Source organism: Lepidochelys kempii, chromosome 22 (assembly GCF_965140285.1).
Source record: "Lepidochelys kempii isolate rLepKem1 chromosome 22, rLepKem1.hap1, whole genome shotgun sequence".
In the NCBI taxonomy this organism is placed as follows: Eukaryota; Metazoa; Chordata; order Testudines; family Cheloniidae; genus Lepidochelys; species Lepidochelys kempii.
This window is the reverse complement of record NC_136401.1, coordinates 17,735,442-17,761,818: the sequence shown is the minus strand read 5'-3', so window position 1 is coordinate 17,761,818 and position 26,377 is coordinate 17,735,442. Positions and strand designations below refer to the sequence as shown.

Sequence of the window (26,377 nt, the reverse complement as noted above, 5' to 3'; positions counted from 1 at the left end):
AATACCAAAAGATGATGGATTTAAAATGTGAAATGAAGCGCACTGTTTTAAATGCATGAGAGTCCAGGAGAGACTAAACTGTCCCATAAAGTCTCAGCTGGGGAAGTACTTGTTTATCCTATCACAATGTGAGGGTTTTTAAGAGATTGGGGGCAGCATTTTCAAGAGTGGATGTGTACGTTTTGGACGTCTAACTTCCTATCTAGCACCTGGTTTTGCAACACCACCAGTTACTGGTAGTGCCTAGAGGCCCCAATCAGGGATCAGGATTTTATTGTGCTAGGCACATGTAACTAGAAGAGACTGAAAGCTGCTTGGGGAAACCCTAAGTAATCACCCCCCACTATAACCAAAGCTAGTGGTACTTGGAGGTACTCCGCACTCTGAAAAACCAAGCCCAATCTCACTCATGTTGGATACCCAAAATAATCTGAACCACTCAGAACTCAAGCACACTTGGAAATATTGGTCTGTTTCTACATTCTAGATATGATTAGGTACTAACTGGTAGCTGTAATGGATTTCAAACATTCTCGGAGGTTAGACTTCTCTGGGAATTTTTATTATACAAGCTGGAAGAATTTGCAGAATTTGTGTTCTTAAAAGGAAACCAGTAAAAATAAAAAGAGAAATGTTACTCCGATGAAAAAGGACAGAGGTTCCTCAGATCACTTCCCAAACCAGATCTTGTGATGTTTCCTTTAAAGGAATGCAACCAAGAGGAGCTACCGAGAACTGCCATTGAACTCCTGTTACTTATTAATTAGAGGCAACTATGAGTAACTGGCTAAGGAAATGGAAAACCAGAAGCAGGAGCTGCAGCAGCCAAAGGAACCCCTAGTATACAAGGTAACTTGAATTTTTGTCGCTTTACTAGTTATCCACCATTTTTCTCATTGAAAATAACTCAGTGGCTAGATTGGTATGTACTATCAATGGCTGGCTTGACACTGGAGGAAGGCACCATACCTGCAGTCTGTGTTGCAAGTACTGTGTTTCTAAGCTCTGTCGTCTGGATAATAACTGGGGGTGCACGCCATTAGGGAAGGCAGACACAGTCTCCTGCTGCTGAGAAGCTTCCTCCTGGGAAGAGAAGGCAAGAGCACAGTTTGATTCCGCCAGACAGAAGCTACATTTTCTGCTTAAACCCTTTAGGGAGCTGCTTACACAGATCTCCATAGTTGCAGTGATTGGGGCTGTAGAGCCAACTGATCTGCAGGGCTCATGGCTCATTTAGGGTTGTTTAGAATTTAGACAGGATTGTTTAGAAATAGAAAAGGCACACAACTGACTAACCTGGAGAAACACAAGGTATTTCCTGACTCATCTGCGCTCAGATCCCAGTGGCACCAGGACAAAGTAATCCTGACCCTGTGAATATGTCTGCCTCTTTTCAGAGTTTTAAAACCAAAGACAAAAGGCTTTTGATACAAATTTTAAAAAGAGCTCTACACACAGTGGGTGTCTCCAACAGGCAGGATAGCTGCTGATGTGGCTGGAGAGAATGGTTCACTGGTTGGCACCACAACTGAGCTCTGACATGTCACACTTAATGACCCATTCTTCCGAATGGATTGTGACTTTCTGGTTTCAGAGAGTGAGGAGTGGCACCGAAATCTCATAGCGAATTGTGAGAAAGCACTGGGATTATCAGTGCTTCAAAGTTGCTCTCTAGAGCATTTTGCAAGGAGTACCATAGGTTCTATTGACCATCCATGCTGATTATTCCCTGGAGCAGGTAGGCCCAACAAGAAAAGATAGAACGTGCTCATTATTTACAGTTGCTGCCTCTTGTTTCATTACAAACAGGCAAATAAAGGAAAGTGGAAGCAACTAGTTGGATTCTGTCTGACAAAATAAGGCCAAAGCTGGGCAAGTGATGTACCACCAACCACATTTAAAATGACGGGTGGAGGTTCAGTTCTGTTACAGCACAGTAACTCCACTGTGGCAGAACAGAATGTGGCTCTATATGCATCTAAAACACATCCTTTAGACTGAAACTAACAATCTGTTGGATCTGAAAAGCCCAGAATACCATCTCGCTGGTTCCACAAGGCTGGCAAACACTAACCCATAGGAGTTCAATACCTGCTCTACCCTCCATTATACAAGTGAGGGGGAGAGGAGCAAATTTAAGCTCTACATTAATGTCTCTTCTAGGTCTCCCAGTGCATCTCCTCTCCTCTTTATCTGTCTCATTGAGGAAGGGCTTGTTTCTGCTTGTGGCTTGTACGGCACCAAACACATTATCTGTACTTAACACACACCTGAGGGGGGCTGTTTACAAGATTCTGCAAGTGGGGAGTGGTTGATGTTAGGTTGGGCTCTTCTTCTGATCCCATCTGTTCATATAGCAGCTGGACTTTATTCAGCTCCAGGATTCCTTTGGTTCGTGCCAGATTCTGAAGGTGCTGTCGAAATGCTACAATTCCTGGACAAAAGTCAAACAGAACAATATCAGCAAAGCTATTGCTATTCAGTCAGCACAGCCCAGCTGAGCCATATTTTGCCACTAAAGCTGGGGTTAAACGCACACATGGTACTATGTTTGTGCATAACTTCTCATGACAACAGTGAAACAGTTACCTTGTGTGAGGGATGTGTCAGATGCCCTGCGCCCCTCTCGGAAACTGACGGGGGAACGGTTGTGGGCCTCTCGTTTTTGGGAGGTCAGTGCCTGCATGGCTGGATTGGCAGGTCTCAGGCCTATGAAAGGGGATGTCATTCTGGGTGCTGGCTGGTTGGCCAGCACCATTTCCTTCAGGGTAGGAGTGTCCTCAAGAAAGTTAAGATCCCTCTGAAAAGATCCCATATCATATTCTGAGTCAATGCTGCCCAAAGATGGATTCTCATCCAAGGAGTAGACTTTCCCTGTGAGAAATAACAAAAGCCAGATTAAATAGAAAGTGCAGTAATTTAGCAAAGCAAAGCGCCATCGGTTTGAGCCATTTCTGCCAGCATGGTCTCCAGTGACTGGCATGGAGGAAGTGTAAGAAAAATGCAAGCTTTATAAACACACTAATACTTCCAGCACTAGAATGGGGTCACACCCCTGGTTTTAATACTAAGTTTAAGGATAAAATAAGTTAAATGGCTTGCTAACAAGGATACTGTGCCCTTCATGTAGAAATCCCCCAAAGCGCTTTTCAAACAATCACTTCATTCACCACTGGGGTGAAACACAGAAGCCATTTACAGTGGACAGGTACATTACACAACTATTGGGGACATGAAGATGTGCATTCCACATCCAAATGAAACTGCAGTGGGAATTTAGGGAGGCAGAATGGAATTATCCACACTGGAACCTAGCCAGGTTAGTGGGAGCCAACACCTGAAGAAGTGCAGTGGAATCTTGAATGGTTAGATGTGGTTATGAACTTGGCTCTATAATCGCTAAAAGACAACAGCTGAGGGCTTTAGCCTTGCACTAAGACCTCAGTTCAGTACGGACTCTGGTAGAATGCCATTAAGTCACCAATCTTGTTTTCTTCACCACACTTTTTCTCTTGAGGAATTTCCCATTCAAGTACTGTCTAGATTCTGTTTAACTTGGGAGAGCTGACAAGATCATAGCCCAACTTGGCATTGCTGCATTCCCGCATTGGCATTGGGCTGCCAGAGAAACTAGTGTTTCTTTCTAGGCATATATATCACCTGGGAATTAAATATCTTGGGATGGTTAATTATGCCAAAAATGTAACTCATTTAATTTGCCTGCCACCCTCTACCCTTTCTACATTGCCATTAGATTGGATAGGGTTGTGCTTGGATAGGCCAGCTGTGAGTTTGCTCCCTTGTCTTCATATCTGCCTCTATCAAATAAATTAATAACTATCAAGAAAAGCAGCTTTATTTATTGTTACTTAAGACACAAACCAAGCTAGTGTTTTTCATCCAGCATGTAACAAGCTGGGCTCTTAGATCCTTAAACTTCTGCAGAGACCTCTACAATATATGTACCTGTGCCTGGCATCATGACAAGCTGGTTGGTCACTTCTGCCAGAGTGTGACGTCTTTTCCCACAGCGGGTTGCTTGGAGGGCTGCAAATGCCTGTGCAGGATCATCATCTGATTCACCTTCTGTCTCTATCCCCTCATCAATAGAGGTTTCCATCATGCTAGTAGGCAGTGACTGGCATCCTTTCCTAATCACCATAGGGGGCAAGGGATCCAGCAAGCAGCCATTTACCTAAATGCCACAGGGAGAGGAAGAAAGACAGCATTCAATTATTAGCATAGAGGCTCCCTGAAGAGTCAAATCTCTGCCCTATATTGTGAGATGCAGAGACACAGACTGAAATGGACTCAAAACAGCCTGGATATTCAGTGTCATCTGCAAACTCCTCTGATTTCAATCAGAGACCAGTTCAGAGTTCCAGAGTGAGGTTCCAGAAGAGTGGAATCATTGGTCACCTTATTTTTAAGTTATTGTTGGAATCTCCCAAATTTAGTCTGTTAGTTTCCCTAATACTTATTCTTGTCAGGAGTGTCTCATAAAATCTGCTTCAGGCTTAGCCACAAAATATTTAAATTTATGAAACCTGTGATTTTTGTTCTCCTTTGTCCTCTGTCCATTGTTTAATTTGGAGTTTGGCAAACAAGCATTCGTAAGACCAAGTTTGCCCTATTTAACTGCACTGTCTCTCTAAAACTGCAAAACAGTAAGTTCTCTTAGTGTATTTCACAAAGGATCAGCAAACATGCCCCTCCTTGGTTCATGCTTAGAACTGGTCATTTGCATTAAAGGTCCATTCCTCTTATCTTGTGTCTGCTCAGTCCAGCTGATGTGGTGGTGCCTGGGACTTGCAAGGGAAAATGAACAACATCAGTTTGTTCAGATAATTTTACATTTTGATTCCTTAATAGTGAATAGGAAAAAGATGGCACCTGTATTCATACCATACGATGGCTGGTACTTTATGCAGTCTTAAAAAATAGTTTGGTCTCTAAAGTACCCTAGAAGTTGTAAGCAGCGTCCTTGTGCAAGGCTGGCCTGGGCTGCTACTTTTTTCTTCTGGAAACATGAGGGTGGATAACCATAGTTTTCATTTGTTTATTCAACTAGTTCAAAGTTCAGTTACTAGCTTGTTCAAAATTGAGAAACTGAATGAGAGTTGAAAAAGCAAGAAAGTGTCTTCTCTCCCAATCTACGAATAAAAATGGAGTGTGAGGATGAGATCTATTAGAACTAAAATCTTGATGGACACGGTGACCTGAAACATTGAGTTCAATTCATTAACTACAGACACTTCCTTTAACAAATCAGCAAGTTTTAAAAAATAAGTATCAAAATTGAATTTATGTATCCAGGACATGTAATATTTTTAACTAATAATGATTCTAAACTGCTTTTTTGTGCATTTAAAATAATAAAGTAGAATTAACTTACTTTCAGATTTTTATATTTGTAACTTTACAACTACGTATAACCTTTATACTAAATTTGGTACTTTTTTGCTAACCAGGAAGATATACTGTATTTATACATATTTAAGCAGTTATAAACAGATATTTTCATGGTTACAATCAATTTTTATCTTTAATTGCATCTGTAGTTTAGTTATTTTCCTGAAAAAGGGCAATTTCTCATTGGTTAGTAATCATTTTAAATCAGCAAACAGAAAAATTTGATTTAAATCAGTGATTTAAATCATTGTCAGAAAGAACAATTAATTGCACACATACAAAATGGGAAATGACTGCCTACGAAGGAACACTGTGGAAAGGGATATGGGGGTTATAATGGATCACAAGCTAAACAAGACTCAACAATGTAACACCTGCAGAAAAAACAATCATCATTCTGGGATGCATCAGCAGGAATGTTGTGAGTAAGACACAAGAAGTAATTCTTCCGCTCCACTCTGTGCTAATAAGGCCTCAACTGGAGTACTGTGTCCAGTTCTGGGCACCACATTTCAGGAAAGATGTGGACAAATTGGAGAAAGCTCAGAGGAGGGCAACAAAAATTATTAAAGGTCTAGAAAACATGAGCTATGAGGAAAGCCTGAAAAAATTGGGTTTGTTTAGTCTGGAAGAAGAGAAGACTGAGGGGGAACATAAGTTTTCAAATACATAAAAGATTGTTACAAGAAGGAGGGAGAAAAATTGTTCTTCTTAACCTCCGAGGATAGGACAAGAAGCAATGGGCTTAAATTGCAGCAAGGGAAGTTTGGGTTGGACATTAGGAAAAACTTCCCAACTGTCAGGGTAGGTAAGCACTGGAACAAACTGCCTAGGGAAGTTGTGGAATCTCTTTCAGTTGAGGTTTTTAACAGGTTGGACAAACACCTGTCAGAAGTGCTCTAGTTATTAAATCATCCCGCAGTCAAGGCAGAAGGAAGTAACTCAATCCACCCTGTGCAAGATATCCGGTGTGATATAAAGACCACTTCAGAGTGGTCCCTTTCAAGTCATCTGATGTGGTCCTGTTTCAAATAGTATTACATTAATGCACACTAGGGAACTTTTAGGGCACACCAGCAGGATCCACGTGCAGCACTAAGTGTGCAGCGCACCAGTAGTGCATTCTAGACTTCACACCCCTAGTATGGACTAATGCACCATGTAGACAAGCCCTAAGGCTCTTGGATTTCTACCATTCAGATGTGGCTCCCAATAAATTGTGTTTCCTATTATTCTGATGCCTAAGATGGCTAGGGTATAGTTGTCAAGTGTAGTTCAGGAACCCATCCTTGGTCTTGCTCAGTAGGGACAAAAGATGAAAGAATAAAGAGGCATCCCTGGGTTTGACATTTCATGGATCATCTAATAACATTTCCTCATTCTTGGTTTAAGAAGGTTTTAGGAGAAATAATTTAATCCTCTATTCCTGTCTAATACTGAACAGTTAATATTATGCTTTTACCTTTATTACGTACATTGCGGTAAATCTTCAAACCCTTCAGAGGGAGCTTTCCAACCATTGCCTAGAAGGTACTCTGCTCCTGAATTTTCCTCTCTTCTGCATTTTCATTTTGAGTCCCTCCAACCAGATAATTACCTCCCCACTCTTCACTAATCCCCAGACATTTAAGCAGTTGCAGTTTTACAAAATGGTGTACATACAGTTCTCTACAGAGTTTAGTCTTATCAGATTAACTTCATAATTAGATAACTGCTAAGCTGTTTGGGGTTGGGCCAACTGCCCACACATCTCTGTGGACTTTGCTTTCTAGTGAAAACCCAGTCAGTTTTCACTACCTAGTCTTGGAATGTAATGTCTATACCTGGATAAGGGTTAGAGTGGGGAGCACCGCATAAGCCAGATGATTACCAGACCCAGGGAAAGGGCAGGCATTCAGCTATGCCCAGATGGAGGATCCACAAAGCCCTCCAGATGAGAAATGACTGCCTGGTGGACTAAAAGAAATCTGTATAGGTTTCTGAGAAAGTCACTTAATTTCCATGCTTCCTGCACTCACAGAAAGGAGACTTCAGGGTAAAACTGAAATTCTCTAGTTTATCCAGTCCTGCTTGCATAGAAGCCGAGTCACGTTTTGGGGTGGTACCCATGGACAGCTGGAGTTGTCTGTTCATCACCTCCATAGCTGCACGATGCTAAATGATGGATATTTCTAGGGATAAACTTAGAAGGGGAGGAATGCATTCAGGCTTTACCTAGAGTAAATTTGGATTCAGTTTTATTCTGGACACTTCCTTGATATCTTTTGCAATTTAATTCTTAAACTTCCCCCTGTTTATAAACTCTTGAGTTTCCTGCATAACATTTCCAACCTGTTTTAAAACCCACTTGAGCAAGCAGCTTGATGCCAGAAACAGGTTATTTCTGAATCTGTGGAATCCCTGTACTCTCCTTCACACCATTCCTGCAAGCCACCAAGTTGTGAGCACCTTCTTTCTGATCATGGACAGGGCAGGATGCCCCCTGAAGTCCATCAGAGCTGCTCCTTAGTCATTTGGGGATCACTGAGTGATATGAGGTGCTTCTGCTGACCCAAGGAATGAGACTGGGACTATTTTCTGGCATGGCAGCGCATAGCACTAACTACAAGGGCCATCATTGCCAGAGACTGATTTCATGGGTTGCTTTTTTTAAATACAGGGATCGCTAGTGTCTCTCCCCAGTCCTGACTGAAGAGTCTAATGGGTGACTGCATTACAAGAAGGGGCTTTTGTATGCACTCCCCGCTGGTGCGATTTAATACTGAACTAGTGTAATTTTGTGACAGTAACGGAACAGTTCGGCAGTCAATGAGATGCCAATGCCATGCGGTAGCAGCATTGCTTCTGTTTGATAGGAAACATTTAAATGTCCCCAGCTGTAGTCATTTTTACAATAATATGGGGAAGGTCATCCCTGTTGCCTGAGTTTTCCTTGCAATGCTATAAACTTGAATGAAAGTTTTGCACATGGTCCTGAGCTAACCACCATTAGCACAGTGCAGACGTTCCCACTACACACTGGAATTCAGTTGCCCATCCTGTATAACTAGCAGGATAACTTCCTAGTTATTAAACACAAGAGAAAAGATAACAAATGACCAGTCTCTGTGTGCCTTCTCCCTGAGTTTAACCGCGAGTAGTGGGGCCTCTGAGGAGTCAGATAGCAATGTCAAATGCAAGGATGCAACTGATTCCTGCCACTGTTTTTGCGGGGGTAGAGGATGCATGATAGATAAATCAGCCTCAAAACAGAAAAGCATTAGTCACACCTGAGGCCTTGCCAGATGCATTACTAACACACAACCTCCAGCAGTTAAAGCTGCACTGAAGGCAAAATGCTGGGCCCTTCGGCCCTGTCTTGACACGTAAAGTTTGTGGTTTTCAACTGAGTTAGCTGACCAAAACTGAAAAGCTCTCAATGCTTATGTAGGATCCAGGCCAACAAGAAAGCACATTAGCTAGCTCTTTGTAGCCTTGGCTACCTCTCTAGCTACAACATGGCCAGCTAAATATCTTCAGCCCAGGGTGGATTGATTTAAATCAGCTAGTCAAATCACCAAGAGGCAAGTCTCAATTTAAATCACTGATTTTAATAAACTTTTCCATTTGTACTTCAGGTATTTTTAAAGAGGCACGTTCTCACTGATTGATATAACCATTGAAACATGTTGATTTACAACTAAATAGAGTCAACTGTGGAACTCCTTGCCTGAGGAGGTTGTGAAGGCTAGGACTATAACAGGGTTAAAAGAGAACTGGATCAATTCATGGAGGCTAAGTCCATTAATGGCTATTAGCCAGGATGGGTAAAGGAAGGGTGTCCCTAGCCTCTGTTTGTCAGAGGGTGGATGGAGATGGATGGCAGGAGAGAGATCACTAGATCATTACTTGCTAGGTTCACTCCCTCTGGGGCACCTGGCATTGGTCACTGTCGGTAGACAGGATACTGGGCTGGATGGACCTTTGGTCTGACCCAGTGTGGCCATTCTTATGTTCTTTACACTAGATTTGGTATATATTTTTGCTATCTAAGAGTAGACTATAACTATGTACATTTATTTAAGCAATTATATAGTTTATTATTTTCACAGTCTTATCAGCTGTACATTTAGGTATGTTTGAAAACGGTGAATGATTTATTGCTTATTTACTAGATAATTATCTTTTTGCTCATCATTTGCATCAAGCGGCATTAGGATGGGAACTGGAATTTAATTAAACACACAAAACAGCATATATTGTTATTAAACAAAACTACCTCACATGTTTTGGGTACTTAAACTTCTCTTATCAAAACATGTTTCACATTTACAACGAAACAATTTGTTAAATAGAGATTAACTAGTGAGTGAATTAAACTGATTATTTCAGATCAGCCTGGGCAAGTTTTCAAATATGCCTAAGTGAAAGTGACTGAAACTTAAGTTGCCTACTTGCCGAAGTCTCCTGAAAATGATAGACTCTTAAATTACTTCACGTGACCTATTGTGCCCTATTTATAAAGCTTGGTCTCAAATTAAGAAACCCAGCCCCCCCGATTCTTTCCTTATATAGAAAAGCAGCCTTTAGCTCACAGGTTTTGATAGAGGCTCATGGATTCAGCACATTTTTTTTATTTAACCCTCTTAAGAGATAAGTAGCTTAGGCCTGAACATATTTTGTATTAAAATTAGATTTCATTTTAATCAGGTTTAAAAAAAATATTAAACAAATCCAAATGTTTTTATTTTAAAAATCTATGGTTATCCACCCTATTTCAGGTGAATAACATCTTAAAGAACAATAAGAGGGCTTTTCAATTACATTACACTAACTCAATTAAGCTAACAAAATTGAAAACTCCATCCTATTTGCTGTCAAGCAGTGCCTATTTGTTGTCCCCGTCCCCCATGTGTTTAATAAATAAGGATTTAATGTTTGTTATGCTGTCATCAGGATAGAGAACAAAACCAGGGATATACCAGTACCAAACAGATGAGTGCAAATCATTGAATCATAGAATATCAGGGTTGGAAGGGACCTCAGGAGGTCATCTAGTCCAACCCCCTGCTCAAAGCAGGACCGATCCCCAATTAAATCATCCCAGCCAGGGCTTTGTCAAGCCTGACCTTAAAAACTTCTAAGGAAGGAGATTCTACCACCTCCCTAGGTAACGCATTCTACTGCTTCACCACCCTCCTAGTGCAAAAGTTTTTCCTAATATCCAACCTAAACCTCCCCCACTGCAACTTGAGACCATTACTCCTTGTCCTGTCCTCTTCTACCACTGAGAATAGTCTAGAACCATCCTCTCTGGAACCACCTCTCAGGTAGTTGAAAGCAGCTATCAAATCCCCCCTCATTCTTCTCTTCTGCAGACTAAACAATCCCAGTTCCCTCAGCCTCTCCTCATAAGTCATGTTCCAGACCCCTAATCATTTTTGTTGCCCTTCGCTGGACTCTCTCCAATTTATCCACATCCTTCTTGTAGTGTAGGGCCCAAAACTGGACACAGTACTCCAGATGAGGCCTCACCAATGTCGAATAGAGGGGAACGATCACGTCCCTCGATCTGCTCGCTATGCCCCTACTTATACATCCCAAAATGCCATTGGCCTTCTTGGCAACAAGGGCACACTGCTGACTCATATCCAGCTTCTCGTCCACTGTCACCCCTAGGTCCTTTTCCGCAGAACTGCTGCCTAGCCATTTGGTCCCTAGTCTGTAGCTGTGCATTGGGTTCTTCCGTCCTAAGTGCAGGACCCTGCACTTATCCTTATTGGACCTCATCAGATTTCTTTTGGCCCAATCCTCCAATTTGTCTAGGTCCCTCTGTATGCTATCCCTGCCCTCCAGTGTATCTACCACTCCTCCTAGTTTAGTATCATCCACAAATTTGCTGAGAGTGCAATCCACACCATCCTCCAGATCATTTATGAAAATATTGAACAAAACCGGCCCCAGGACCGACCCCTGGGGCACTCCACTTGACACCGGCTGCCAACTAGACATGGAGCCATTGATCACTACCCGTTGAGCCCGACAATCTAGCCAACTTTCTACCCACCTTATGGTGCATTCATCCAGCCCATACTTCTTTAACTTGCTGACGAGAATACTGTGGGAGACCGTGTCAAAAGCTTTGCTAAAGTCAAGAAACAATACATCCACTGCTTTTCCTTTATCCACAGAACCAGTAATCTCATCATAGAAGGCAATTAGATTAGTCAGGCATGACCTTCCCTTGGTGAATCCATGCTGACTGTTCCTGATCACTTTCCTCTCATGTAAGTGCTTCAGGATTGATTCTTTGAGGACCTGCTCCATGATTTTTCCGGGGACTGAGGTGAGGCTGACTGGCCTGTAGTTCCCAAGATCCTCCTTCTTCCCTTTTTTAAAGATGGGCACTACATTAGCCTTTTTCCAGTCATCTGGGACTTCCCCCGTTGGCCACAAGTTTTCAAAGATAATGGCCAATGGCTCTGCAATCACAGCCGCCATTTCCTTTAGCACTTTCGGATGCAACTCGTCCGGTCCCATGGACTTGTGCACGTCCAGCTTTGGGCGTGGGAAGACTCTGGCAGCTTATTTGTTAACACAGGGCTATAGACGAGATTTGATGTTACAAGTCAGGCACAGAATGAGAGAGTTTCAAAGAGCTTTTCCTGAATTCAGCTGGTTTTCATACCATTAGAAGCAGCATTGTAAAATGGCATGGTGAGCTTCACATTCCTGTCAACGACTCTGAGAAACCTGGTCTGTTTGCAAATAAAATGATGGCATTTCATATCTCAGCCCTGCCAACTCAGTCTGGGGTCTGAGAGTTAAGCTGTTTCCCCCCCTAGCTAATGTATCATCAAAAGTAAAGATTCTGCAATGGACACTTAGTTAACCATTCTGTTGCCACTGGACAAGCCAGAAGAGAAATCAGTTTGCCTTCTGTTAGCTGAGTTAGCTATGGTGCTGCAGCAGCAATAACAAAAACAGTGCCAATTTAGTTTAAAGTCAGCTGATATGACTCAGAATAAAGGGAGTAGAACTGTTGAACAAGAAAGTTCAATATTTACCAAGTAATTTCTTTCAGTAGATTCAGAAATGTATGAAGTGATAGTCAGAAAAACAGTAGCTAAACTTCCATTGTTATAAGAGTGCTTACAGAACAAGTCTTGAATACGGAAAATGGCTTTCTATGCCCTTCTTGAACACCTCAAGCTTTTCCAACTCCACATGGGACAAAAACTGAGCCATCAAAGTAAGATAATGCAAAAAAACCCCAAACCCCAAAACAAAAAGCTGGAGATCTAGATTCAGATTCTCCTAGAGAAATGAGTTAGGGTCCATTGTTCACTACACCATGTGGTTTTGGCTCCTGTTCATATATGGGATTCTGTTCCTCCATTTTTAACATGCATTGGCAGAGTAAGGCTGCTGCAGGTCAGAACTAGCTAACTGCCATCAGGGGCAGGAGTGGAGTAGCAGGTTCGAGATGCATGGGCAGAGCTATAATAGAGAAGTTTACACAGCAGTTTCATTCCCTGTTGTGCTGACTAATGGTATTAGTCGGACTTTCATCAACACTAAATTAATGCACAAAAAAATCTAATGAATTGGCAGCCCTGATGCAGGGTTCTCTAGTTAGAATTCTAACATGAAAAAAGGGTATTTGGGTCTGCTGTATGATTTTTTAAAAATGTTTTAGGGGAAAACGTGTTGCAGAACAGTTAATCTACGATAAAGCGTCCTTTAGTATTTTGAAAACAAATATGTTTTCAAACAGCCTGTGTGATGTAGCTCTAGGGAAATACTTCCAGCATTCTTATGAGATGAACACCTATACATATTTTGTGCTTGTTGTATAATGTGTTGGTATTTATAAAGAACAGCTCTGGATCTGCAGTCTGATATTTTAAGACAATTTTTTTCTTTCCATAGGGTGTGTCACATTTTAGGAGTATCTCACAGACACCTCCCTTCCTATTTGTGATTCTGTGGACCAGCTATACATAGATTTTATGCTACCACCTATCCCTGTAGTGGATTTTGTGCAGTCTCTGGCACTTCTGCCTTTTCAAGGTAAAAACTCTGCTTCTCCCACTTAATATCCCTGTAGCAATAATAGTTTCTTACATGGAAAGTATTTAACATATTTGCTGTCTTGTATAGCAATTTAGCAGCTGAAATGGATGAGGAAAGCCAACACTACATGGCCAGTCGTTTCTTTGCAGACCACCAGAGGCATATGGACCACAGTTTGAGAACCTCTGGTGGACGTGGACTGTAATATCTAGCCATTGCAATATTCTCAGGTCAGTGTGATCTGACTCCGCAGTATAAAGTACTCTGTGTGCTCATCTATTCTGTTCAAGCGGCATTTATTTAAAAAAACAAAAAACCTGAAGGGTGATGCAAGAGAGATTTTCATTTTCAAAGGCTGCTTCTTTTAAGTCTTGTGATTTGATGGCCATTTGCTTTAAAGTGAATCCATAGCTTTTCCTCTGCAAAGGGACCACACACACAGAGCTAGTCAAATCACTGACATGAAAAAGGTCCGAAGTACTATACTACTGTCAACATCTAACCATCAACAAATAAGAAATCCTTCAGAATGGCAAGTAGGGACTAAAAAACATGGTTTGAATCAGCATATAAAATGCCAAGATTAAACTTCTAATGTGGTAACAAACGTGCAAATGCCAACGTTAGTGTGTGAATAAACACATTTTTGAACAATTCAGTCTGACAAACTCGAGTTTTCTCCATGCTGCCAGTTCACATCTTTCAGCCTCCCTACAAAGCATTGCCACAGACACATAGGTTGATGGCAAAATACATCAAACTTGCTGTTGCTCCCTTCAGAGAGTTAAGCTGTAACTGCACACGTGTATAGCTGTGGAATTGTCAAACTGTATTAGCAGAGTTCAGTTAAGTCTTAACTGTGGAGGTGCAGGCAGCCTACACAATCTTCCAGTCTGATTGCAGGAAACAAAATGCATTAAATGGTCTCCAGAGCAGATTTTATATACAATTCTAGTTACAGAAATGGCCTTGCTGAGAGGATCAGCTGTAATCCCGCTGAGACACAGCAGTTTGCTAATACTTTCTGTCAGTATGAATGTCCCTGCTGGCTATTTACTGTTAAAGAAATAGAGTATTTATTAATTTTTTACTGTAGTCCATTTAAACTGAAGTGCCTGTGTCTGCCAATTTTCCTGTATTTCATAAGACAGGGAGAAGAGTGAAATTCTAATAGCTTTAACTGGTAATGCAAGCTTATGGTTAAGGCTCCATGTTCTCAAATATCTACATTTCTGGAAAAAAAAAAAAAAAAAGAAAACATTTCACTTTCAACTAAAAGTTTCCCATGTTGGACTTCGCACAAAAGTGGGTTTTTGGGAAGTTTGAGCAGCATCCAATTGCCCATTTTTACACTGTGTTAAGCTGGAGAGAAAGATACATCTATGCATAAGTAAACAGCACAAGCAAAACGCCTGCCTGAGCAACTGTCCTCAGGGCAATTTTTACTATTGTGGAGGGAAAAAAAAAAAAATCTATGGAGATTGATTTGTTTAAAAACAAACAAACAAAAAAGCATGGCAACTCAGTGGGCTTTGAATGTGAGACTAAAACCCCTGGGAGCCAGATTAAAGGACACAGGACAGGTAAAACTGTCAAAGGTGGATGATTAATTCCTGATTGTCTCTAGAACTGGTCACGTTTCTCACATACATATATGTGGTATGGGTATGTATGTGTGACATATGCACATTTATAATACATGTGGAGGTAACATCTGATAAAGGAATTCATGGTGCACTCTGACTGCCTTACCTGCCCTCTGACTAATCAGTCTTCCCCAAATCACCCATACAAAGATAGGATGAATAAGTTTTGCTTTTAAATGCCTCACAGAGGCAAATAGGGAGAGTAGATATACTGGAGAGGGCAGAGGGAGGGTTATCCCACTCAAGACTATACAGCTTTCAGTAAGCCCAGCTGGCAGGAATCAGGGTTGATCCAATGAAGTCAGTGGAGTGACACCACCTTCTAAAAGCTAAGAATCTGGCCCTGTTCTCTTAGGGGTTCTGTACTTGAAAACAGACATGCCTAAAAGCCAATGTGCTGGTCTTTCAATTAACTAATGAAAAGGTGCAGATCATTCTGGTATCAAATGCTACTTTCAGGCAATAATTTAACAGTACCAACCCCCCAAAGCTTTAGTGACATTGAAAGAGAGGTAATTTATAAGATGTACCTTTGGGGTATCGACTCTCTCTTCCTCCATGAATGCGGACTCGACGTGGCAGCTGGATGCAGGAAAGGAGAAGGCTTCTGGAGCTGGTGGGAGGCCCGGAGACCTCAGCAGCCTTACATTCTGTGAACGCAGATTCACTGGGGGCACTGCAGCTTGTGTCTATGAGATATAATAAAACCAAACAGTCTTAGGGCAAAAAAGGAATCATGAACAATGAAAATACAAAGATAATTGCAAATTCAAAACCTGGTAGTGTATCAGGGCTCCCCTGAGGAGTGTAGATATTTCTGCTTATCGCTGCATGATAAGGAGGAAGTCTTGGTACTAGTTAGGCTTTTGTCATGTTGGATAAAGGGAGACACATGCTTGAGTTAAATTCCTTCAAGGTCATTGGCATACAAGTGTCATTAACATTAAAAACACAGTCCCGCTCAAAGGCTGTGGGTGAGATTTACTGCCTAGTTCTTCCTACAGAAACATAGCCTTGCAGGCTTAGACTTCAGAGTTCATTTAGTAAATAGAAAGATTTACGTTTCTGAACAAACAGCATCTCTTCAAAGATGGCAGAAGAAAATTGCTTGGAATCTGCAGATGCTCCAAACTGCTCATGCTTTCCATGTTCCACAAATCCTTTTCATGGTTCCTTTCCTCTGTCATGAACTGATAAATGTTTTAAAGTCTCATTTAAAAAGCTTTATTTGTATAAGAAATCTGTGTTAAAATGAGGCAAATGGCTATTTTAAGCTGTTTGTGACTGTCTAAAGATCATCCCACCCGCTGACCCCCTGTGGAACAAGACATAGAAAGGAATGGGAAGGATTCAGCTGTGAAGTCAGGCACCTTTAGACAGGAATTATCTCCTGGAAAACATAGTATTGAAAGCAAAGGGGCACCAAACTCCAGGCAAATGTGGTGAAATCGGGGAAACTGACAGTTACATGAAAATGGACTGGAACAAAAGAGTTGAGGGTCCACACAACTTGTCTGTGAAAATCAAACTGCACTGATCTATATTATAATGCTGCATAAAATTGAATATAGTAAGGATATAGAGGACAGAGACTATCTTTGTGCCCAAGACACTGCACCTATGCAAACATTAGGTAACTGTAGTAATAAAACAGAGGACTGCTTCATACTAAAGACATGAAGGGGTTATTCTGTGATTTTTCTTTTTTTCCTCTGGCAGTCTCCACCATCTCAGCTGATGCCTCATAGTTACAGGTTGACCAGATTTTTTTATAATGGAATTTGTTCCTAAAATAATTTAAAATAAGATCTATGTGGGAGTATGCAATTTTGTGTGGGAAATTCACAGAGTCCAGCCTGGAGGAGATAAAAGAAACAACTTCTCAGAGTATCTGGGGTGAAATTCTGGGTGCACTCAAGTCAATGAGAGTTTTGCCATTAACTTCACTGGGGCCAGAATTCCCCCCCCCCCCCCCCCCCCCCGAAATCCTCAGACAAATGGCAAAATCAAAGTGGGGATTCTCTTTATAAGGGGACTAATGCCATGGCTGAGATTGGTGTGACTCATGGGGTATACCGAATGCCATGGATGAGAACTGAATTTAAGCACGTTACCTGATCTAAGGTAACATATTCTGCCTCAGTAAGCAACTGAGGGTTAGTTTTTATGGGAACTGGGCATACCATGTTGCAACACATTGAAACGAGAAGGCACCTCAAAGCAGAATCATAGCTATGTGGACTAAATTCCTCCACTGTCCCTAAAGGACCATGATTAGAGGCAGCTCTCCCATAGTCAGCCAGGTCTGGGGGAAAAAAATTTGTGCCACTATCATCATCATAGTCAGGCCTGGTTATGTGCTTCCATGTGTAACACAGGCCCAGAATGATCAAGTAACTCCACCTGCATGGGCTGAGCAACCAAATAAAGTGGTTACAAAAACAAAGTTCCATACAAAAATATAAATCAGACTCAGAAGCTACTAGAGCCTTGTTTACACTTGGGATCCCCATTATATCTGATATTTTACTATCAACATGTTGACAGGCTAGTCAAAAGGCTAGAAAGCCTGCACAGCCTTTTCTACCCCAGGGCTCCCCTATCTACAGCTGAACAAGTGGTAGCATCGGTGGGAATATTAGTGAAATTCCCTAGCATAGACACAGCGAGCATCAATCATTTGTGTCCCTGAGATCTCCTCAAACAGCCTGAATGACTTTCAAACCATCACGTGATTTGCAAATGTGTCCATTTGGGTTAGCGGTGTCTGATCTGTGTTTTCAGAGCAGATACAGATTCTACCTTCCACTTCAGGAGAATGCAAAACAAACAAAATGTCTTACAATTAGCCCCCAGAGCACGATCACTGCTCTGAGTCCTCCTGGAAAAGAGTAATGCAAGAAGCCTGGTAGCCTAGATGCAGACACATCTAGACAGAGCGGCACTCAACATACAGAAGGGACCAGCAACTTGACAGAATATATATATTCAATACCATTAAAACTTGACTGTATGAGTCATCTGAGGTCAATTATTTTAATAGGGCCATGCCTCTCATGTTTTCAGTTAGGCATTAATGGAAATTAGAATCCAGGCAATATTTTTGCACTTTAATGAAACAATCGGAGAGCATGTAAAAGGAACTCTAAGGGATTATTGGAACAAAACACGATAAACTGTACATGACTTTTCTGTTTGGAGAAAGTAACTAGGGAATAAAGTGACAAATGGCAAGAGTGCCCCAGAGCCTGTACTGAATCCATCAGTTTTGGATGCATAACTGAAGAAGATACTGAGTAGATAGCCTCCTGGAATGTAGAGGCCAGTGTCTGAGCAGTAAGCTCCGAGATGCTGTTCTTGTGAGTGTTGGTAAAATGCATGTGACATCTTTGAGACTCAAATCAATTAGTTAGCAGTCATACTGGGTCTACTCACACAAAGGTGCTGGAAAACCTCAAAGGAGTTATTTACAGTACTCAGCCACCTGTGCTACGGGATTGCTAGCAAAACTAGACTCCTGACCACATGCATCTCAGGAGATCCTCATGCTGGGCTCAGCAGAAACTTTTGTATTTAGTGACAGATATACACACCCTTGAGGCACTAAGTATATGAAGACAATGATATCTGCTGCTTAGATATCACAGTGAATAGGTACCTTAGATAACTAGATCAGGCAGACCAACCCTAGAGATTTGTCTTGGGAATGACCTCACTTCTTCTCCAGACTTAAGTGCAAATATAATGCATAGCTCAAGAAAAGCAGTGGGGAAAGTTAGGGTTAATTTTCAAAGGGTCCTGTGTGTGTAAGAGCACCGAACAGAGTGTGCTGACCATCAGGCCCCATCTAACATAAATTCCTTTCACTCATCTCTAAATAATCCCCTGTAAAAAGTTCAGCTGCTCATTTGCAGATTACATTCAAGGTACTTGGAGCACAAAGAAGTCTGCAGCACAGTTGAGTTGATGGAGAAAGACAAACATACGAACCCTGGACTTCAGAAAAGCAGACTTTGACTCCCTCAGGGAACTGATGGGCAGGATCCCCTGGGAGAATAACATGAGGGGGAAAGGAGTCCAGGAGAGCTGGCTGTATTTTAAAGAATCCTTATTGAAGTTACAGGGACAAACCATCCCGATGTGTAGAAAGAATAGTAAATATGGCAGGCGACCAGCTTGGCTTAACAGTGAAATCCTTGCTGATCTTAAACACAAAAAAGAAGCTTACAAGAAGTGGAAGATTGGACAAATGACCAGGGAAGAGTATAAAAATATTGCTTTGGGCATGCAGGAGTGAAATCAGGAAGGCCAAATCACACCTGGAGTTGCAGCTAGCAAGAGATGTTAAGAGTAACAAGAAGGGTTTCTTCAGGTATGTTAACAACAAGAAGGAAGTCAAGGAAAGTGTGGGCCCCTTACTGAATGAGGGAGGCAACATAGTGACAGAGGAAGTGGAAAAAGCTAATGAACTCAATGCTTTTTTTGCTTCTGTCTTCACAAACAAGGTCAGCTCCCAGACTACTGCACTGGGCAGCACAGCATGGGGAGGAGGTGACCAGCCCTATGTGGAGAAAGAAGTGGTTCGGGACTAATTTAGAAAAGTTGGACGAGCACAAATCCATGGGGCCAGATGCGCTGCATCCGAGAGTGCTAAAGGAGTTGGTGGATGTGATTGCAGAGCCATTGGCCATTATCTTTGAAAACTCATGGCGATTGGGGGAAGTCCCGGACGACTGGAAAAAGGCTAATGTAGTGCCCGTCTTTAAAAAAGGGAAAAGGAGGATCCTGGGAACTACAGGCCAGTCAGCCTCACCTCAGTCCCCGGAAAAATCATGGACCAGGTCCTCAAGGAATCAATTCTGAAGCACTCAGAGGAGAGGAAAGTGATCAGGAACAGTCAGCATGGATTCACCAAGGGAAGGTCATGCCTGACTAATCTAATTGCCTTCTATGACGAGATAACTGGCTCTGTGGATGAGGGGAAAGCGGTGGATGTGTTGTTCCTTGACTTTAGCAAAGCTTTTGACACGGTCTCCCACAGTATTCTTCCCAGGAAGTTAAAGAAGTATGGGCTGGATGAATGGACTATAAGGTGGATAGAAAGTTGGCTAGATTGTCGGGTTCAAGGGGTAGTGATCAATGGCTCCAGGTCTAGTTGGCAGCCGGTATCAAGTGGAGTGCCCCAAGGGTTGGTCCTCGGGCCCGTTTTGTTTAATATCTTCATAAATGAACTGGAGGATGGTGTGGATTGCACCCTCAGCAAGTTTGCAGATGACACTAAACTGGGAGGAGAGGTAGATACGCTGGAAGGTAGGGATAGGATACAGAGGGCCCTAGACAAATGAGAGGATTGGGCCAAAAGAAATCTGATGAGGTTCAACAAGGACAAGTGCAGAGTCCTGCACTTCGCACGGAAGAATCCCATGCACCGCTACAGACAAGGGACCGAATGGCTCGGCAGCAGTTCTGCAGAAAAGGACCTAGGGGTTACAGTGGACAAGAAGCTGGATATGAGTCAACAATGTGCCCTTGTTGCCAAGAAGGCCAATGGCATTTTGGGATGTATATGTGGGGGCATTGCCAGCAGATCGAGGGACGTGATCGTTCCCCTATATTTGACATTGGTGAGGCCTCATCTGGAGTACTGTGTCCAGTTTTGGGCCCCACACTACAAAAAGGATGTGGAAAAATTGGAACGAGTCCAGCGGAGGGCAACAAAAATGATTAGGGGACTGGAACACATGACTTATGAGGAGAGGCTGAGGGAACTGGGATTGTTTAGTCTGCGGAAGAGAAGAATGAGGGGGGATTTGATAGCTGCTTTCAACTACCTGAAAGGGGGTTCCAAAGAGGATGGATCTAGACTGTTCTCAGTGGTAGCAGATGATAGAACGAGGAGTAATGGTCTCAAGTTGCAGTGGGGGAGGTTTAGGTTGGATATTAGGAAAAACTTTTTCACTAGAGGTGGTGGAATCTCCTTCCTTAGAAGTTTTTAAGGTCAGGCTTGACAAAGCCCTGGCTGGGATGATTTAGTTGGGGATTGGTCCTGCTTTGAGCAGGGGGTTGGACTAGATGACCTCCTGAGCTCCTTTCCAACCCTGATATTCTATGATTCTATGAAACATCAGTTACTGACAGCAAAGAATGCCAAATCCTCAGAAAAGCAGAAACAGTCCATTAAAGTTGTTCAACAGCACACTTTTTATTTGTATGCCCCCTAAAAGCTGTCCTGGAATGTTGAGGGTGAAACAGAACTACTCAAGCAATGAACTGGGGCTTAACGATGAAACTCCCTGTCCCTGAGGACAAGTGAAATCATCTTTGTTAGCTTCAGCCTCAGAGAGCAAAGTCAGGCCATGTCCAATTTGCTGCTGCTCTGAGCCAACAGCCTCTGCTTTGTTCACCTGAGGTGGGAGGCAAGATCCTTCACCAAGAAGGACAACTCCGTGTGTGTGCACAGACCATGAAGCTGGGGTGATTCATTGCAGGGAGTAGTTCTGATCCAGTCTGGCTTCTCAGTGACCACATGCCCTTTCCAAGCACAGTGACCCTAGTGCTCACAAAATGAAATAGGAAAATTAGCCAGCCACTTGGGAATTGGCCAGTTTCCAAGGGTTCTCATCCCATTGCTTAGGCAGACATACAGACAATTGGTACCTAGTGTCTCACATGATTTGACAAGACCCACAACACTCAACAGAATGAGTCACAAACAACTGTATTGTCATATGATGGTACTGAACAGAACAAATGCAAAGCACTCTGCCCAGAGCAACACCGAAAAGCTAGGGATTCTGAAGACACAGGAAAGCGAAGGATCCTCTGACACAGAGCTATCTAGGAACAAGAGCTTTCTGAAACAAGAACATTTTGTGCAGTGATCAGTCCCATCTCTGCCTGGAATTAGGAGTTACCTTGGCGACTGTTTGTTCAGCAATGGTGCTTGGCCGACGCTGACGAGCATCAAGTCTCTGCTCCACAGGGAAGCTACTCCGATGTGACTTGAGTCTCTCCACTAACAGGTAATAGATAGCAGCAAAGTGGTTATAACTCTTGTTCTGCAGAGACTGAAAAGAGAAACAAGTGTCTAAATGCAGCCAACCCTCCATTCTCCAAAACCACAAAATAAGCAGCTAGGAGAAAAATCACACTTTTATCAAAAACAAAACAAAACGCTTAAAGGGGGAGGGGATCTCAAGCAAGTGTCAATCTGGAAACCAATCAGATGAGAGAAAGTTTCAAGCCAGAATGGCAAAGCAGAGACTGTCAGCCTCTTGAGACTCAATGGTTCTGTTAAGTTAAAAAGACCAAGTCGCTGCAGCTGCATGTGGAAGCCTGCTTCCAGAGTTAGTGGTCACTGTGTGCCTATCCGCAGTGATAGTTGGTGTCTGTAACCCAAAGGCCTTTCTGAGCCCTCTAAGACTGGCTCTTAGCCATCTGAAGAGAGCAAGCTCCATGACCTCACTTACAAGAGGTAGGCTACTCCAAATCCTCACCAGCACTGGGGAATTGATCCCTGGAGCGCCTGTGCACACATTCAGCCCTTTCTGGCAAGAAGTGTTAATAGTGCAGCCTCCACACTTACTAAAAATACCAGCCATTCTAAGGAAATGATCATGCTGAGTCCTGAGGGAGTCTTTTGAGCATTTATTTCTGGTAAGAGGCACGATTTGGAATCCAAGAGAGAAAGACAGTCAATGTTTGCTGCTCTTACGCTTCCTTTTACTCTCCTCTGAATTTCACATCCCCACCCTTTCAGAAGCATAAAACCAAATTATTTTGCTTCTGATTTTGCCCCTCTCCATATGCCAAATGATGCTTTCCCCAATAACACCCTGTGAATCTGATGAAGCAGAAACCAACACAGCTCCTTTGCTTTGTTTTTCTGCCTAAGAATCAGCTTTACTGTCAACACAGAGCTCTAGAAATAAGGGGGGGGGGGGGCTGGGGTTGGTTTATAAGTGGCAAGCTTCCACATCCCAACAGGGGATCTTACAGAGCTAGCACTTTACAAGCTTTGCAGCCTCAGAAAGTCCCACAGGAATTATTCATAGGCATTTCAGTTTGCTCTATGATCCACTATAACAAATTGCAACCCCAAATGTTTGCAAGTGCACTCAAATAAAAACAACAACCAATAATTAATAAAAGAACCACCTCCAGTTCTGGAGGCCCTGGGATACATGGAGTGAATTCATTAACCTTTCCCTCTGGAGCCAGGGGGTCCAGTTATGATTCCCAGCACAAATGAAAGTTAATTTGGTGATTTTTTTCCCCAGGTCCCACTTTTTACATAAGCCCCACGCATTTTGCTATGACTGGCAGTATCTGCACAACAGAAGCCCAGCTCACTGATAAGCCCATCGCATTCAAGAGAACTTTTCCAGGTATTAGAGACATCCTCATTCCTCTGATCTCTTTTATTAATCAGTTACAAAGAATTGGGGCCAAAGTTGGCTAGAGCAGTTGTTGTGAACTGCGAGATTTTTAAACCTTCCAGAAGCTGGAGCATATTTTCTGTAATTTGCCTTCTCTTGCAAGGGCCTGTGCAACTGACAATACAACAGCAGCTTGACTTTGTTGCAAGAGTAACAAAAAGAATGTTATGAGAGAGACTCAGGTAAAATCTAGATTTAATAAAGCAGGACAGTGAATGGGCTCATTCTGGGGTTATATCTCTGTGGAAGGTATATTTTACCTCAATAGTTTTCTGTTGGTCTATTCCAAGGCTGTGCATCAGCCGCAAAACCTGCTCATTATACTCTCCAATGGAAGGCTCGTTCTCCTGTCCTTGTGGATAGAGAATGGGTCTCTGCACAGGAACTTCTATTAGCATCCATTTATGCTCCTTAATCTGAGCAATTGTCAATCTCTTGGATGGGTCTAGGACCAGCATTCTCCTGATCAGGTGCTCACACTCTGTTGGGATAAAAATAAAGTAAAAAAGGAAACATGCTACAAACTCCTAGCAAAGAGGCTACAGTGCACACACTGTATTAATCTGACACCTACTGATGAAGAGCAACAACAGGAAACTGTCCTAGTTGCTACCTAATTTTTGTGCTAAATAAATTTCCTGAAAGTTAAAATAATCTTTTGAGCTAAAGACTTCAGTTCACACCAAGAAAAAAAATCAACTTATTTAAAGAATGTGCTGTCTGGGGAGGGGTGTCATTAATTCTAAACATCTCCCAACATTTAACGCTTATGAAGCCACTTGATATGTTCAAAACACAGCGTCCCTTTAATTTAGACTAGACTATTGGCAACTTCTTCCCTGCAGGCCAATACCTGCATCATCGGTTTTGGGGTTACGCTATCAAACATTTCCTCATTGTTTATGATCAAGACTGACCAAGCAAGACCCAACAACTGGATCAATCAAACTAGGAAAAGATCTCATAGTCTTACAACAAGAACAACAACAACTGGGTGTGCCAAAGATATAAGACTGACACCCAGGCGTATGAGTTGGTTACGTGGTTTGTTGAGCTCTTCTTGGGGTGTTTGTTTTTTTGCTTCTGTTTAAAAGATGCAGTCAAAGAAAACAGGAAAACCCAATCTGCATTACGCTAAAATGAGGATTTTGTTTTCCCTGCATTTGCTTTCCAAACTAAAATGAATGTTTGTTTTGTTGTCTTGGAGAATGAAAACTACTTGCTGTTTGAATCTGTGAATTTTTTTCTGTTTCTAATCAGAGGTAGGAAGTGGGACACTCCTCTTCATTTACAATCATATTCATTGCTCATTAATGACTCAGTTGTCCACCATCTGCAGTTTAAGAGTTTAATTTAATTAGAGCTTAAAATCCTCAAAGCATAAGGCAAAATATATTACCTTCTGACATGAAATAGGGGATCCTGAACCTTCCTTCCAGAACCCGTTGTCTCAGAATAGGGAGTGTAGGTCCATCAAAAGGTAACGCTCCACAGACTAGGACATAAAGAACTACACCCATGCTCTGCAAGACAGAGAACATTCCTGCTTTTACCTTTCAGATGCACACAAGTACTCTTTGCCCTGAGATTTACTTGTGAAACCCCAGGCTATCCTTGCAAAAATTAAAGTTGATTCTACATCCTGCAAGAAACAGTGTTAAAGAAAAAGGAGTCATATACTTGGAAACCCCTAAACCTTAAGAACCCTTAGCCAACCCAAAATGGCTAGGTTTGCAGTGCCTTTTGCTGATAAGCAGGGTAAAACTGCTGTGTGCAATGGACGAAGGACTCTGGCTGCTAGTGCAAAGCTTCATAGGGGTGACTGAATGATACATGAAAAATGAGCTGCTACTTCAAGGGAGATTTAAAGACACTCTTTACTACATCTGAATATGTTCAAACAAAAAACCCACCCCAAATTCCCGTTGTTCAGAACACACAAACCTCAACCTCTCCTGTTCACTGGCTTGCAAAGTTTTAAGGGAAAAAACCCACTGATGTTTGCATGGACTGTGATAGCTGTGATTCTGCAATGCTGAGTGCAAAGCCCATTGAGAGATTGCATAAGATGTGCAAAGAGACACACACAACCAGAACAGCAGCATTAAGCCAATTGTCAGATTCATTTCTGAAACTATGTGTTAACTGGCAAAGTAAGTGGAAACAGTCTTGCTACATTTGCCAGAGAAGATAGTGCCGTATGGAATTAAATGACTATACCAGACCCAGGGACATGAATCTGTATAGGTAGACATGGCACTAGGTGCCTCAATAGACAGGAAAAGCATTCTAAACACACACCAAAATTGTGTCAGCATACTGAGATTTTAAAACTAAAAATATTAAAAATCAATGTCTTTATCTGCTAAAACCTGAGTTGAGGATTATTTCTTCCTCCTACCAACTCAGCTTTTTAGAGACCATTTCCGTTAGCTGCTTTAGCATTGTCAACTGTAGCACAACAACTCAGGTCTTGGCAGTACGTGAAGGAGGAAACCGCTTTTCAGATGCTTTATTTTAAAACGTAAATACACTTACGGTGTTTTTAGTTTACAAGGAGATTTTGTTAATAAGCCGAGATCTTAAAACAGTTTTAAAAATATTTACCAAAGCTCTGCAATTCACTTTTCACATTCAAACACCGCTCATATTATTCTGAACCTTGTGCATGGGTGGAGAGTAATGGGTTCATTTGGCAGTTACAGGATAATAGGCTCAGCAAAGCTGTAACCTTTACTCATTAAAAAAAGAGTGCCTATGGGGACGGTGTTCATTTACGAAAACAACACAGATCTCTTTAGATGAGCAGCTGCAAGGTGAACGTCT

General features: G+C 42.1%; 2 protein-coding genes across 18 annotated transcripts in view; one reads left to right on the top strand and one right to left on the bottom strand.

The window, feature by feature from the left end:
- ALG9 (ALG9 alpha-1,2-mannosyltransferase) overlaps positions 1 to 14,111 on the top strand; it is a 118,781-nt gene extending 104,670 nt beyond the window's left edge. Inside the window, exons 15-16 of one of the 2 annotated variants that reach the window (XR_012155956.2) lie at positions 13,324 to 13,464; positions 13,555 to 14,110. Coding sequence is in view for 1 of the 2 variants with exons in the window: in XM_078849917.1 (XP_078706043.1) it covers positions 13,324 to 13,375 (52 nt within the window). In the remaining variant the exon portion in view is untranslated. Of the gene's footprint in view, positions 1 to 13,323 lie in introns of both variants that reach the window. The other variant, XM_078849917.1, reaches the window with a different exon arrangement.
- The window catches only part of SIK2 (salt inducible kinase 2), a 115,633-nt gene that overhangs the window by 6,589 nt on the left and 82,667 nt on the right, over positions 1 to 26,377 (bottom strand). For 15 of the 16 annotated variants that reach the window (XM_073321217.2, XM_073321207.2, XM_073321201.2 and 12 more), the window contains 8 exons: positions 24,951 to 25,074; positions 23,812 to 24,032; positions 22,028 to 22,180; positions 15,644 to 15,802; positions 3,967 to 4,195; positions 2,590 to 2,874; positions 2,271 to 2,434; positions 970 to 1,083 (listed from right to left, as the gene is read on the bottom strand). In XM_073321217.2, the coding sequence (XP_073177318.1) occupies positions 970 to 1,083; positions 2,271 to 2,434; positions 2,590 to 2,874; positions 3,967 to 4,195; positions 15,644 to 15,802; positions 22,028 to 22,180; positions 23,812 to 24,032; positions 24,951 to 25,074 (1,449 nt within the window). The remainder of the gene's footprint in view (positions 1 to 969; positions 1,084 to 2,270; positions 2,435 to 2,589; positions 2,875 to 3,966; positions 4,196 to 15,643; positions 15,803 to 22,027; positions 22,181 to 23,811; positions 24,033 to 24,950; positions 25,075 to 26,377) is intronic. The other variant, XM_073321205.2, reaches the window with a different exon arrangement.